Source organism: Manacus candei, unplaced genomic scaffold (genome assembly GCF_025592945.1).
Source record: "Manacus candei isolate 608988 ecotype Guabito, Panama unplaced genomic scaffold, ASM2559294v1 h1tg000014l, whole genome shotgun sequence".
Taxonomy (NCBI): Eukaryota; Metazoa; Chordata; class Aves; order Passeriformes; family Pipridae; genus Manacus; species Manacus candei.
The window spans coordinates 36,588,709-36,604,001 of record NW_026138062.1 but is presented as its reverse complement, the minus strand read 5'-3'; the positions used below and the strand labels follow the sequence as shown (position 1 = coordinate 36,604,001).

The 15,293-nt window shown below is 42.8% G+C and overlaps 1 protein-coding gene across 3 annotated transcripts in view; it reads right to left on the bottom strand.

Annotated features, from left to right (window-relative positions):
* XPO4 (exportin 4) overlaps positions 1 to 15,018 on the bottom strand; it is an 80,970-nt gene extending 65,952 nt beyond the window's left edge. The window contains exon 1 of one of the 3 annotated variants that reach the window (XM_051779112.1): positions 14,693 to 15,018. Coding sequence is in view for 2 of the 3 variants with exons in the window: in XM_051779109.1 (XP_051635069.1) it covers positions 14,334 to 14,414 (81 nt within the window). In the remaining variant the exon portion in view is untranslated. Of the gene's footprint in view, positions 1 to 13,686; positions 13,798 to 14,333; positions 14,581 to 14,692 lie in introns of those variants that run through there. The other 2 variants (XM_051779109.1, XM_051779110.1) reach the window with 2 other exon arrangements.
* Between the last annotated feature and the right edge of the window lie 275 nt (positions 15,019 to 15,293).

Here is a 15,293-nt window from a genome sequence, read left to right as displayed (position 1 = left end):
ACAGCCTAAACACTAGTAGGATTATGGAAAGGCAAACATGCCTACTAGAAGAATTTCCTTGGGTTTAAAAAAAAAAGATCAAATTGCTGGTACCTGCTACTACTAAAGACAAGTAGGAACCTTCTTGCCAAAGGCAATGTTTATGTCTGCAAGTAAAGCATATTACAAAGTTTGACAAGGGCAGAACAAAAAATCTGATATTTCTACTGAAGTATGACTTGGTAAAAGTCACCACAAACTCTCCAAACTGAGCTTCCCCAAATATGTAGGGGAATCTTGCCTTCCTTGCAGTCAAAAGGTAAAATAAAACTGTTCTCGAACTCTGGTCTGTGGGACATCATCAGCTCAAAAAAACCCAATTAAAGACATTCGCTCTTCTTCAGAATGGTGTCTAGACTCTGTGCCTCAGAGAGCCTGGAAGTCCGACAGAGTAGAGCAAAAGCAACTGATCCCCATCAATACATAAGGATAAGCAAAAGCCAACACAGTCGGCAGTGGCACCACTGCGTCTGGACCTTGCTGACAGCCACCATCAGGCAAGACTCGCTCAGAGAAGCGAGGAATAAAGGAAACCCAGATGGCTCACCAACATGTCCCAGCAGGCAGGGAAGCCAAGTAACAGTGAGGCATATGCGAAGGAGAAAGATCGTGAGTGAACCTGAGAAGCATGTGCAGGGGAACACCATGTGATGGTGGTAACATAGTCGAGGATTATGGGCAAAAATAGAAAGAGAAAAAAAAAAAAAGGAAAAAATAATCAAGCACATGGGCAAGTAATAATTTTTAACTAGTGCACATACTGCCTTTAGGACAGCTACATATATTACTCTATCCATGTAAGCAATTGTTATAGCTGCAACATAACTAAATAAACAAAAGTACTTAAATTTTTACTTACCATATGTGCTCTTCTACTAAGATGCTCAAACCCCCCTGAAACCAGATTTCTGTGTCTAAAACAATAAAAGTACCTTAAGAGAATTACTCCCCAGCACAGATCTGCTGTATAGGCGAGTTATAGAAAAGAATCAGACTCTCAGAATAAAGAGATTCCAAATTTAACTCTACCAAAGTCACATCAAGCAGCATGCCCCAAGACTGCATTACTCTGACTTCTGTGCAGTCAAGTCATAATGACTTTGCATTCCAGTTATACCAGTCACACTTTTCAAGTATTTTAAATAAGCTTTCTCCTACAGTATATCACAGCACACTCAAGAACTGTCACTTGTCTTATTAAAATAGCTAATCAAAGAGATTAAATATGGGGGTCAGGCACAGAGAACTGGACAATTAGACACACTTTTGTTCTCAGATATTCACTCTACTTCTGTAGCAGACAGTGACACCTAACAATGCAAGAATGTCTGGTCCACTCATGAAGCAGACGCCAATTCAAGCAGTTAACAATTCAAGCTATATGAGGATGCTCAGCTCTGCAGTGTTTGGCAGCTGCTTCACAAGTAGATGAGACATTCAAGCCTTGGGGACGAGGCCAGAAGGAATTTAGGCAACTGGTATCGAGAGCAGTTTCTGATGTCCCAGTCAGATCTGTCATTATACAACTGCTAACCTTTGAGTAATAGTTAAGTTACTACAGAAAACCTAGTTAGCATAATGAACAACTCCAACTACGTTCCAATCGCTTCCTTCACACTTGCTTTTTGGAACAATCATTTAAATTACAGTAGTAACTCCTCTTCCAATTTAAAATATAACAATCTTGAAAAATAATCTTGGGTAAGTAAGATGAAATAAATAACTTTGAACCAGATGTGCACTAGAGACGATATGGTGGAGACTTAAAACTTTCTGAACAAAAACTTTCTTTGATTTTTTTTTTTAAATTCTTTCCCAAAAGTAATTATTACTTAAATAATTTAAACCCCAGAGTGCCCAGTATTTTTTGGTATATATTTGGAACAAATGTGTGACTGCTGGAGGAATTGCCTCCTACACATCTACTCACTCACGTCTTGCTTTCATGCAGAAACTTAACAATAGGGGAAAAAAGACTATTTTTTCATATCAGCTTTTGCTTTGTATTTTGAAGCTGAAGTACTTTATTAAGTCTTTTGCAAGTAAAACAGGAGATAAATTGTGCTTTGTGATCAGATCTATTCTCAGTTTTAAAATGGTCGTATATAAGATATTATATATACACATTAATTGACTAAAGAGCCAAAGTAAATCAACTGCCATCAATATCAAAAGATTTTCTGAGATAAGACTTCCTCTCCAAGACAAGAAACAAAAATTGCTGAGATTTTATTTCTCTACTAACAATTTGACCCACACTTATAGACTATTACAGGTTCTCCACTGAAATTACCATTCTTTTACATGGACAATACACTTCAGATACATGATTTGTGGTAACTAGTCTGCAGAGGAACTGCTTCCACTGTTCATGTCTGCTTCTCAGCCTCAAAATAGGCACCAGACATCTCCTGGGGATGCAAAAGGGAGAAATGCAGAATGGAATCTCTGTTCGGGGAAGCAGGACCATAATGGAGCAAGAGGAAAGAACAGAGGATGATGAAGGTATAGGCAGCAGGTACCTGTGACAAGACATTGACAAACAGATGCCTCTAAGTGATCTACATACCTGGGTGAGCTGTTCATCCAATCAGCTCTGACTGCTGTCAGTCGCCTCACAGCTTCCATTTAGAACTTTGCTAACCACTGTGCACATTGCTCAACAAGAAATCCATACATTCAACTAAATTAATATTACATTGGTTCATGCCAACCTTCTGAGAGCACCAGATGAGCAGGATCAGCCCGTACTCCATCCACCCCATAGAGGATAGCTACAGCAGAATTTGGGAAAATGACTGAATTCTGCATAGCCCAAGAGCTGCAAATTTAGGCTTGTCAGTGCTGGACCAGAGCCCCATATAAAGTTACAGAAAGCCTCATCGTTCCAAATTCAAATATTTTTAAAGCATTTGATGTTAACAAATAAAATCAATCTGCTTTGACTTCAGTAGAAATGGCATATCACTACTGCAGTAGCACAGGAACCCTAAAAATACATATAACTGAAGGACACAAAAAGTCAGAGTAGCCCTTACTACAACTGCACTCACACTAGCCTCAAGTCCTGCTCTCTGTTTCCTTCTGTTGTGTTAAGGCCAATTTTTTCTGTTGTGTTAAGAGATGGGAGATTTGGCAGAAAATAAACTCCCCTGCATTCAAGCTGGTCCTCAGATATCAGAGGGGCTGGCAGTGGCTGACCTTACATTCTGAGTGATAGCCAATTTGACAACACCTTCCTCTGACCATCTCCTGGAGCTGGAGTGAGCTTGGCCTCATTCTGCAGCAAGGAGGATAAGGGTTGGGGGGAAAAAACCAAGCTTTTCCCACCAACTGAGAGTGCTTCTCTCTTTCCCCACAAGGAGGCATGGAAGATACAAGTCCCAAGTTGAGACCCTCTGTTATCCAAAAAGGTGGGAAGAAGAGGAGTCTCAGCATCAACACACACTACAGACTTCATTGCAGCATGGACTATCCCCATGATAGGCCCTGGTTCTCCAGCAAGAGATAGACCCTAGGCCATTCACAGCCTCCAAAATCCTAATTACAACTTGATCATAAGACTCAAGTAGCTCAAGTCTGTATTGCCCATTTCTGTGCCTACAAGACAGCATAGACATGACTTAACAAAAAGTGCCAGGATAGTAACAGTGAATTTCAATACAAAGTTTAATGGAAATATTCATTTTCCAAAGTTCAGATATACTTGATATACAACCCATTTATTAGGCTCATTGTATATCAAATACAGTCAGCATCTACTCTCCTTCTGAAACTTCATATTGTCTGTATGTGTAGAAGTGTCTAACAGTAGCTATTTTTTCCTACTGTCCGATTTCAAATTATACTTGCTGAAAGAACAGCTATAACCCCCCCACACACACACTGCTGCAAGGGTGGTATTATTTTTACTTGCATGTAGCCTTCTGCAGTAAGTATGTGCAGATGGAGTAACAGGGTTAACAGGATATCACATGAGTAGCCCCCCTTCCACCTCCCATACAGCCCCCAACACAGAAGTCAAAATTCATCACCACATGAAATATTTAAACTGACACAGTGATGCAGTTTGGTTTCTGAGTGTTTTAGGCTTTGACTCCTCTCACAAAAGCATTTCCTCTCACCAAGTTGATGAAGAAAGGCAGGCACACAGGGTAGCCAGATTCCCTGCCAAAATTCAGGTTTTAGCAGTTCCTCCTCCATCCATCTTGATAAAATCTCAAAACAATTTTGCCCCATCATAATTATTTAGGAAGAGTTGATTAAAAGGAAGGTAAGGGAGTCTTTAGAATTCTCAGAGTTTATCTAAATTTTATGTGAAAAACTCCTTTGGTTTAGTGTACTTTCAAAATGGCATGGCCTAAAACACCTACCTTTATTAATGGCTTTTAACTGTTAGGGCATTAATAAAAACCTACAGATGCAAGTAAAATACACACAAAATACAATATCTGAATCGTGTAAGGAAAAAGAAACGTAGCTACAGACAAAAATCAAAGTTTGGCAAAAAAAGAGTAAAAAGATAGAGAAGGAAGCTCATCACCTGTGTTAGGTGGAAGACAAGGAAGCCAAAAGAAATTGTGAAACTGAAATGATTTTACAAAGAGGAAAACTTCTTTCCCTCAAAACCACGAAATATTACAGACTTGCACTGAACACATCTAGAAAAAGCTCCTTTCCCGTACATCTAGAATTGTACACACTTGAGATGGTAGGATGTCCTTTACTTTTACCTTGTTTCACCACTTTGTTCCGCTGTTACAGCCTGAACCACATTACCAAAGAAGTTACGTATCTCTGTATTCATCCTCTGATATACAGAACAGACACATGACATATATTCTGAGAAAACATCTCCTAAAAAGCATTTCTTTTATGAAGAACTTTTTTTTTTACTCCACATAGAAACATTTTGGGATTTTATTTAGAAGAGGCAATCTTCAGGACTCCCTTAAAGTAAGTATTTGAGTTCACTCTAAGAAATCTGCATAAATTAGCCAAGTCTCAAGTTCTGAACAGTCACAGTGCAAACATACTTACTGAAAAAATGATTGTGAAGAAATGTGGCCATAATTACACATTTTATTCTCAGTGCTGTTAGAGGAAGTGTTATTGTAACATGAACAGAAGACTAGCTCCAGAAACAATACTGTCATTTCTCTTGATACTAGAATTTTATATTTATATATTTCCCACTAAACAATTCACTATCCTGAAGCTACCCAACATCTGTTCCTAACCTCACTTAAAACAACCTCAAAAAATAAAGGGTTTGCAGCTTAGCCTCCCAAATTCTCTCAGGAAGAAGTACATTTGTTTTTTAGCTTGGGCCTTGACGGTGGTTGTTGACAGGTAAGGAAAGCACTATTCTTCCTTCACCAGCGAGGAGTGTCCATGTCTTGTAAACCTATTTGCATATTTCCTCAATAATCAATAATCTGGGAGGCTACCAAGATTATGGTTGAAAGAAAAGTCAAAGAGCAGCAACATTATTAGCAAAGAAAGCAGCAGAAGTCAGTGACTGAAGAGATGACAAAGGTAAGCTAAATGTGAACAGTTAAGACCCTAATGAGAAAAAAAAAAACCAAATGATGATGCAGAAAACACACAAAGCTCTCTTTGCACTTAAGATCAGTGAAGATTAATGTAATGCTTTTCAGCCACTGCTTTAACAACACACCAATTCAGCTTTAAGGCACCTAGCACCAAAACAGCTTCTAGCTACAAGGGGGAACATATTCCCCCCCCCAGCCCAGGGCTGCAGTCCTGTTGCAAGAGAGCTACAGGTCCAGTCTCTCACCTGGACATCTCCATTTTCTGTATGCACACACCTAACTATCGATGGTGTGGAGAAGTCCTCATGAAATCTAACAGTGACAAATGTGTAAAATGTAGCAACAACAAGAGGAAATTAACTGAGCTGTAAGGTGAAACCCAGCACTGGCAGGCAGGGTCTGCCACCACCAATGACTGGCTGAAGTCATGGCAAGATGAATGAGGAACTGACTTAAAGGACCATGGGAATGCCAAAACCACTTAGATCTGGGGGAAGTTCATAGCAAAACCTTCAGGATCACCTATTTGCAGAGGCAGGCAAAATCAGCAAAAAGAGAAGAGCCTTTGCTGCTTGCCCAAGGCAGAGAAGCTACACATGTAGATCCTGGGCCAGAAAGGATGTCACTTCACCCCATATCACAAGCTTGGACACCTTCCACCTGTCCCCAGACAGGCACCGTACGGAGGGATGACTTCTCTTGCGCTGCCACAAGACAGACTGGTGGCAGTTCTGGAGTAACTCATCAATGAGCACATAAATGAGCCAGTGCGGTTTGTGTTTACAATTGTTTCTGCTTCTTCTTAGCTTTGATACTGTTTGCATACCATCACTAATGCCACAATTAACAGCATTTCCACTCCTAGACACACAGTATTATCCTATTCTAGTTTTGGCAGATGGTTCCAAAAGCCAACTCACTAGTCCAACTCACTAACCTAGCAGATAATCAATCCAGCAAAAAGATAAGCAATGTTTTTTCTCTGACACTCACTTGTAGTCTGGTTTAGGCTTCTGTGAAAATACAGCCTATGTCTGTGTCACACTTACAAATGTGAGACTATGGATATTCTTCACCTTAACCAAGCCTTTTGAAACCCCAGAGACTGCCATCACAATCCACAAAATTCCATGGCAAAACACCTTCTACATTTCATCAATTGCCAAGTCACAGATTAATTATACAAAGCCTTCAAGAGACCCTGGCATAAGGCATATTTTCAACTGTGCCTCTTTTTGCACAGCTGCACGTAACACAATTGGACTGTATGACAAAAAATACTGACATCTATAGTTTAAGCACAAATCATGATATATCTTTAGCCTGTCTTCATATTCACTTTTATAGTTCTGCAAATTTTGAATTTGGTAGGCACCACTAAAACAACTTATCTGATTTACAAAGTATCAAAAGCAAAAAAAATTCATTCACTTGCTTCTATGTTAATCTAAACCTTTATTTTCTATTAAAAAAATCACTTTTGATAAGAATTATACCTGCTACTTCCTTAGTGATTTAACAACATAGTTTGACCAAAATTTCTTTCAGGAGCATAGGCAAGCTTTCTCATCTCAATCAAGGTAGTAGAATTGTCTATAAGGCAACACAGTGAAAATTACTTCAATGCAAAAACCTTTTCTCCCTGCATCCACTTCCCAAACTAGTTCACTATGCAACCACTCAGGTGGGTGTATTACTACCCTCTGTTTGGGCAGAGCCAAAGGCAGCACTGTACAGCGGCCACTCTTAGTTAAGTCTCAGAAGTAGGAAAGTTTGGGCTTTTTCTGTTTCAGAGGTAGACAGGAGGAAGAAGAGGAACTATGTAAAATACATCCTCCTGCCTTCATTTCTTAAAGTCTCTATCTGAACAACTACTCCCTATTCAACAGGATGTTTTAGACAGTTTGAAGGGATGAAAAAGAAGTAGAGATCTGCATCAAAGTCTCCCACAGCTCAGATCTGACAACTTCCCTACTACACCACATCTCCCAGCATGTATGTAGGTTTATGCCACTCATACACCCCACTATGCATGAAAATCACAAAGATCTTATGTATACCTAATTCAGACAGACTTTTTAGAATCAAAATACTGTCAGAAACTGATGAAAAGGAATATTTTACTTATCTGCTTGTGACAGGATCAGCTCAACTTAATAATCAAGAGGATTTCTTCTACCTCTCCATAGGGAAAGCTGTTAATTAACTAATGAACACAGATTAGCATAACAACGATAAGACTCTTAGGAAGCAGGTTAAAGGGAAAACAGCAGTAGGTGGTGCCTGAAGAAGAATTACCCAGATGGAGTTGTGGACTAATGAAGCTCCCTGGCAGATGAATGTAGAAGCAAACACACAGTATTTACATTGATTATTCAGAACAAAAATATAGAAATATGCCAATGCTACTGTGACATGTCAAATGGGTGCAAAACATTATACTGATTCACAAAAACAAACACTCCCTCTGTGAAATGGTCAGAGGAAATAAACTCTAAGCATAAAGAACATCATTTCACTAACTTTTAATTTCATCAAACAGTATCTTTACTTTCCAAAGGTCTCTATCAGTTCTCACTTCCCTAATCTCAACCCTTCATCCTTAGTACAGATATGCTCCATGCACATTTGTTCTCAGCTCCCAGGTAAAAGTTTCACTAGCACAATGTACACTGCATGTACTTATCTCCCAAGCTGTAAATCTGAACTGTGTGCCTGTAAAATGCACCAACCATAAAAGTTCTGAAGCAAAAGATAATACAGCACACATCCAGCTTGTTTAGCAGGTGATGACTTGGAGGATTTCCACAAATCTTCTCAGCATTGGAATGATTAATTTGTCTGATTTCTTCCAACAGGTAACCTGCCATAACAAAAGCAGAGCTAGTCCATCTCTCCCTTTCACCCTTACTATGGAGCCAAGCTTCACAGTCTGAAAAACTGCCCCACAATGAAGACAAATTGCAACAAGAAACTGAACTTCCTTGTGGAAGTAGGAATGTCATGGCCCTCGTGGAAAATGGACTGGCTTATTATGTCAAGCTACAGAGAAGCCATGAGATGGTGGAGAATTGACGAGGCTGGTTGGGCAAAAACACAAGCTAAGCCACTTGCTTATCTTGCACCTGGGGTCAAGCAAGGTGTAACAACTAAATGGTGCCTGGGCTGAAGTGGAGGCCTCACAGCCCAATGCTGTCTCAATGAAGTGCAGAAGAGCATCCACATCTCTGTGCCAGCCCTTAGCCTCATTGCCCCTTCAACCGTGCATAACAATCCTTGTTATAGATCTGTTTCTTTAAGGAGATAAATGGGAGTAAAGACCTGGCAAAGGTCAGATGGTCTTTGCTGCTGCTTCAGCCAGGTGGAGGAAGATACTGAAGTGCCATGGTTCTGTGCTGCCTTTGTTTAAACTGTAAATTCTATAACTCAGTTTGACTGAAGGTAACCAGAGACCCTCTTTATCCCTTGTTTACATATAAAAAAACACACCCACCAATACGAAAATGAGAAAACAGCTGCCCCCATCCCACATCTATGACAGCAACAACAGATAGTGATTTTTGACTATAGTCACACCTCCATTTTTCCATGGACTATGAAATTGGTATTTCAAATTCTCCATTGTGGAAGGATAAGAATACAATCCCACTTCACAGACAAGTCAATGAGCTTGCTCATCCCAGCTCCCCAAAGCAGAGATGACTCTTCAGTAAGATTTGCACCTGACTGTGTTGGATCGCATCCGTGAACAACTGTACACAGCACTATGCACTTATAATTTGTGCATCTAGTGCATTTATCATCAGCAGTCTAACAAATGCTACTTCAATAAATCAAACTATTCATGAATCTGTGACCATGAAAATTTTTATTCAATGAGACCAGACTTATAGCACCTAACTGGTTATAAATCAGAAATAAAGCACACCCAGCCCCTCTGATTTCTGAGGACCAGCTAGAAGGGAAGGGGGGTTATTTTCTGCCAGTTTCATGCACTTACCACAACAGCCCTGATCTCCAAGAAAGGTAGGTCAAAAAGAGCCAACCATACAAATTGTCATGGTTGATGGTATAAAAAACTTGGTCTTACTAATGTGCCCCCTTATACTCTTACTCTATAAGCTTATTTGAACATCTGAAAGAGCAGTTTGTATGACCACCATCAGATTACTCAACTTTAGCCTGAAATCTCCCTCAGAAGGGCAGGATAAACCACTAAGTAGTACCCTGAGAAGATGGTGATGTGTGAATCCACTCTACCCCAAAAAACACATCACAGTGAAACCAGACCATTTACAAACTTTTAAAGAAGGGAATTCTGCAAAGGCCTTTGCTCAAATGTTCTTGAACCTGTTAACGCTACCCAGAGTCACAGCACATAGAATAGCTTAGCATGACAGGAACCTCTGGACCTCACTTCACTCAATCCTCTGCCCAAAAAAGAACTCGTTTCAAAGTCAGATCAGGTTGTTCAGGGCCTTGTTCAGTCAAGTATTAAATATCTCCAAAGACAGGAGAGCCCATAGCCTCTCAAGGTAGTCTGCTCCACTGACTTCACCAACCACACTTACTGTGACTTATATATATTTTTTCCTTCTCTCCAGCTGGAATGTTCCTTTCTGAAACTCATAACCTCTTCTCTTTCTGGTGTGCACCTCTAAGCAAGGTCTGGCATTTCTAATATCAAGACAATCTGAGTTAGCAAGTAAATTGTACTGTGAAGGTATATTATACACTTGAGCCAAGCTGACAGCTCACCACTAACAGGGACAGACCAGCCCTGTACATGTCCCACAATCTAATTTCAGCGCCCCTGTTCTAGCTCTGCAACTTAAACGGCTGCACAGGTAGCCAATTCGTCTTGTTAACCTGACAGAAATCCATTCCCTTGTTTAGTTCCTATGTCATCTCAGCAGTACTAATATCTTCTGCACAGGGTCACAAGGGAGAAAGTGGAGCTGCAGGTAAGAACAGAGCACCCTTTTTGAAGGGAAGCGGGTGGAACATGCTATAGCCTATGACTTTCCATTTAAGTGTCACAGAATATCATATGCTAAAAAATTTCCATCTGCTTTAATAAACTCTCAGCCAATAACTAGATAGTCCTCTTAGGCATGCTTCCTACTTTATCCTCTCACCTCTGGGATGATATTTTCCATTTCGTTCCTCAATAATACATCCTATGTCTTCTGTCATCCATGAAGACAGTTATTAAAATAGCACTTAACTAGTACTAATTATATTTGGCATTAATTACCACCTGAGTCAAACAGAACATAACAGATAGGAAATACATTTGATTAGGGGATGTTATGCCAGTTGGAAACGGAGGAGCAATAAGTTCATTCAGTTCATACAGATGCTGATGTATGATGTTTACCAAGCCAAAGTAGTATACCAGTCTGTTGCACTGAAAAACTTCACAGTAAAGCCCTAATGGGGATCTTATTTCAAGTAAACACCACTTAGCTTTACTGGAAAGGAATGAGGTACCCCAAAAAGCACATACTTTTTATATAGCAAATATTCTCACACACACCAAAGAAAACTGTCATAGTACCAGCCTTCGAAGTCACATTTGGCAGCTAATGACAACATAAGTTCCATGTTTTATAACAACTCTTCAATTATACCAAATTTTGATAATTTCCCAAACTAAGCCTTTTGAATGTGGGCTACCGAGAACCTGCCGAAAGTTGTTACTGATAACAAAGGAAAAGCATTTCCACAGAGCTGTAGAGAAGCTTGGTGAGAGAACAAATTGAATCTTTCCAGTTTTTAAACATGGCATGTCATGGTTTGTAAAGTCCATAAAGATCAGCAATTTATAAGATCAGGACTCATGTATCCTTTATATGACACATAAAAAGTAATTTTCCAAAGGCAAACTCAACTAACCCAGATCAATGATGAAAATACTTATCAAGATTTAGAGAGCTCACAGTAATCCATATTTATCCTCGAGGAAAGTTAATTAAACTCATTCAGGTCTTTTTATTAGCACATCTGAATTTCTCTAGTCCATTATTCTCCTACAGGCTCAATATTTCAGTCTGAAATCAAGACAAGTTATCACATAAATCACCACTCCCTGCTCCATCCTTTGATACACTGTACCATTTTTGATGCATCCCTAGCCAACCATATTTTACAAGGATTGCTCCGGTATTTTACAGGATTGTCTTACCTGCAACAGACTGCCACAAGAAAACCTCGCTGAATCCCTCCACAACTCTCTGCCCAGTTAAAACTTCTGCCATCTATTGTCAGACCATTCACAGCTTAACCCTTTCCCACTGCTCCACGTATGACTCCACTGCAAAGTGTCGACCTCTACTCATACCCTCCACCACTAGCACCAGGTTCACCATCCTCCCTCCCCCAAGTCCTCAAATTTTTACAGAAATGCCTTTCTAAGTGATCTCACCAGTTTGCTTGATCAGTTCACAGCCTCTCAACTGTCACAAACAGATACTTCCTGCCCTCATTCCCAAGCAGACCTTTTGCCAAACAGTGCAGTCCTCTAGCTAAATGATATTCAGATCACCACTGTCCACGTGCAGTCCTGAAACACAGCTTGTGTTTTGCATATTTGCTAGCAAGAGAGAACAGAAGCAGTGCACATAACCTTCTCAGACTCTGGAGTCTCGCACACACCTTTGTAAAGCACCTGGTGACCTGCACTCCTCTCCTCCAACACTCCAAAGACCCAATGATTTTTAAGAAGGAACACAGAGCAATAACCCTATACAGTTCTCACAGTTCTTCCACAGCCAACCCTGCTTAAAGCCTGACTCTTGGGTCCTTACCCTAACAGAGAGCTTTTGTAAATATCTTTTACGCAGCTTCCTCAGTAGAAGCCATCTAACTAATTCTTGTCAGTTTAGTGTTGCCTATAAAACTTCCAAGAACAGATGTGGAAAAGAAATAAGAAAAAGCTAAAGAGCACAGCAAGTCAGCTTTCATACAGTCAGAAGCTGATGGGAAGAAGCTGGACAGTCAACAAGGATCCTAACACCCATGTGCTTGCAGATCCAAGATATATTTTACCAGTAAGTTGAGCATCTATTCTTCAACAGAAGCATAAACATTACCATAAGAGGCCTGTATCTTTTCACTGTATTAATACATTTATTTAATTTGACTCCACAGTAAGTTGCTTTTCCGGCTATGCTAGGGAAACAATGCCCACACAAGTAACATTTAGTCTTCCAGCACAGATGCAAGACTTTGGAGATATCACTCCACGTGCTGTTGATTTGATACTGAAAATTTCCTAACCACCAGCTTCATTTCACACACACGTTCTGTCTCATAATACTTATTTCCCCTATGCAGTCAAACATTCCTGACAATTACTGCAGCTGTGTTACTTTTGAAAAGGTGATACACAGACATTGCGAGAACATCTAACAATCTATACAGTCATGTTTTGCAAAGCATGCACAAATCAAAAACAGCTCAAAGTTTAAAATGCATCACTGGTCGCATACTTTTAGAAGTATTTCTGTAAAAGGAATAGTGCTTGTTGCCAAGCTATCTATCTTTACTTTCCTGCTTGGAAACACAGTCAATGTTTTTCAGGCTTTGACTTCATAAGGAGTAACACACATGCATTTTGATGGGACACCCTGCAGTAAAGCTGATCACCTGTCGCTTTACAGTCAGGCTGTTTCAGCGAGACATTGAGCTGCCATTGTTCAGGCTCTGGCCATTGATTAATTATTGATACCAGGCAAACTTTACTATTATTTCTTTGGGTTTTTTGAAACCCCTAACTATCAACAATTTACAAAGTTTATTTCTGTTGGAATTGCTTCTTGGTAAGATAAGTTCTGTGGGGAAGGCTTTCAGTTGGACATTTTTGGAAGACCTGTAAACTATACTAGCCAACATACAGCTTTTCATTCAACTAACAAGTCTTTTACAAGGATGCACAACCAGGATTGTCTTAACACCAACAGTCACTGCCAGTACCCAGCTGCATCACATTTCTAATCTTTTGCCATATGGACTTAATTTTCCATGCCATTATGAAACTAAGACAACACATTCACAGTCAGTAGGAATAATTAATTGATAATAAACAGACCAGGGTGCGAAGCACCATTAATGGCTTTGCTTCAAGACCGCAGCACCGTGAACCTGTGGCTGCTCGGTGCTCTTCGGCTTAAAGGAAAACTCTGGAACGGGATCGCGCCACTCCCGAGGTCGCTTCCACGCTGCCCCCGGCGCCTCGCTGCCCGCGCTCCGCTGGGGACGGGCGCGATGTCCCGCCGCCCCGGGACGTGCCCGGGGCCCCGGCCCCGCCGCCGGGAGGGAGAATTGCTCACTGGCAACTTCGGCGAGGGTCTCCGCAGCGGGCAGTGGCGGTGCGGGGGCTCAAGGACGGGACGCCCCGCAGCCAGGGTGTGCAGCGCGGGGCGCGGGTACAGCCTGCCCAGGGCGGCGGGAGCGGGCGGCACATGGAGCAGCGGCGCGGCGTGCGCGGCGGGGCCGGCCAGGCTGCGGGGCCACAGAGACCGGCCGGGGAGGGACAGGGAGGGTCGGAGCTCGGCCGCCCGGGCAGCAGGACGGGGCGGTGTGGGCGCCGCTCCCCGCCGGGCTGCGCCCCGAGCCCCGCGCCCCAGGGGCGAGAGCGGCGCGAACGGAGGCAGGGAGGGGAGAGAGGTCCGGCGCGGGCGCCCCTCTCGGGGCGAGGCGTCGCTCCGGGCGCGGCCGTGCCGCCGCCCGCCTCACCATGAGCACTTTGGCCGCGTTCTCCAGCTGGGCGATCACCTCGGGGGCACCCCCCGCCGCCGCGGCCGCCGCCGCCATCATGGTCTCTCTTCAATGACGCGCCATGCGCTGCATTCTGGGGCGAGGCGGCCGCGCGGCCAATCCCGGCCCGGCCCAGCCCCGCCGCGGAAGCGAAGCGGCGGCGCCGCCGCAGCACCGCGACCGCCGGGCGGGGACAGCGCCCGCTCTGCGCCAGCCTCCCTCCCGCCTTCCTTCCCCCTCCCCTCCCACCCCGACCGGCTGCCTGCGGGGCGGGCCCGGCCCGGCGGAGCCGCGGGGCGGGGCAGCCGCCGCCCCCCGTCTTGTCGAGGTCGCCGCACCTGCCCGGCCCGCGGGTTGTTATGGCTGGAAGAGACCTCTGGAGATCGTCCAGTCCAACTCCCCTGCCAAGGCAGGTTCACCTAGAGCAGGTGGCACAGGAACGGATCCAGGTGGGTTTTGAATGTCTCCACAGAAGGAGACTCCACGCCCTCCCTGGGCAGCCTGTTCCAGTGCTCTGCCACCCTCCGTGCAAAGAAGTTCTTCCTCATGTTGAGGTGGAACTTCATGTGTTTTAGTTTATGGCCATTGCTCCTCGTCCTGTCGCTGGGCACCACCACACCACGAAAAAGAGTCTGACTCCATCCTCTTGGCACACGCCCTTGAGATATTGACCTGCATTTCCTTGTGCCTCCCGGTGAGCTCAGGCGTCAGTGAGGCTGCAGGCGCTGGGTAGTGGCATTCCCTTGTGCCTAGCAGTGTTTGCAGACTTGTAGTGGGATGAGAATCTTAGTATAAAATATGGCTTAGAAAGTCGTGGTCAGCATCTTTGCAAATGACTGGTTTATGACAGACAAGAAAACCCCAAGCCAATGTTTAAAACTGATCTAAAATGCACTTGTTCCCATGTATATCCACCCAGAGCTCCTTTCATGTTATTGG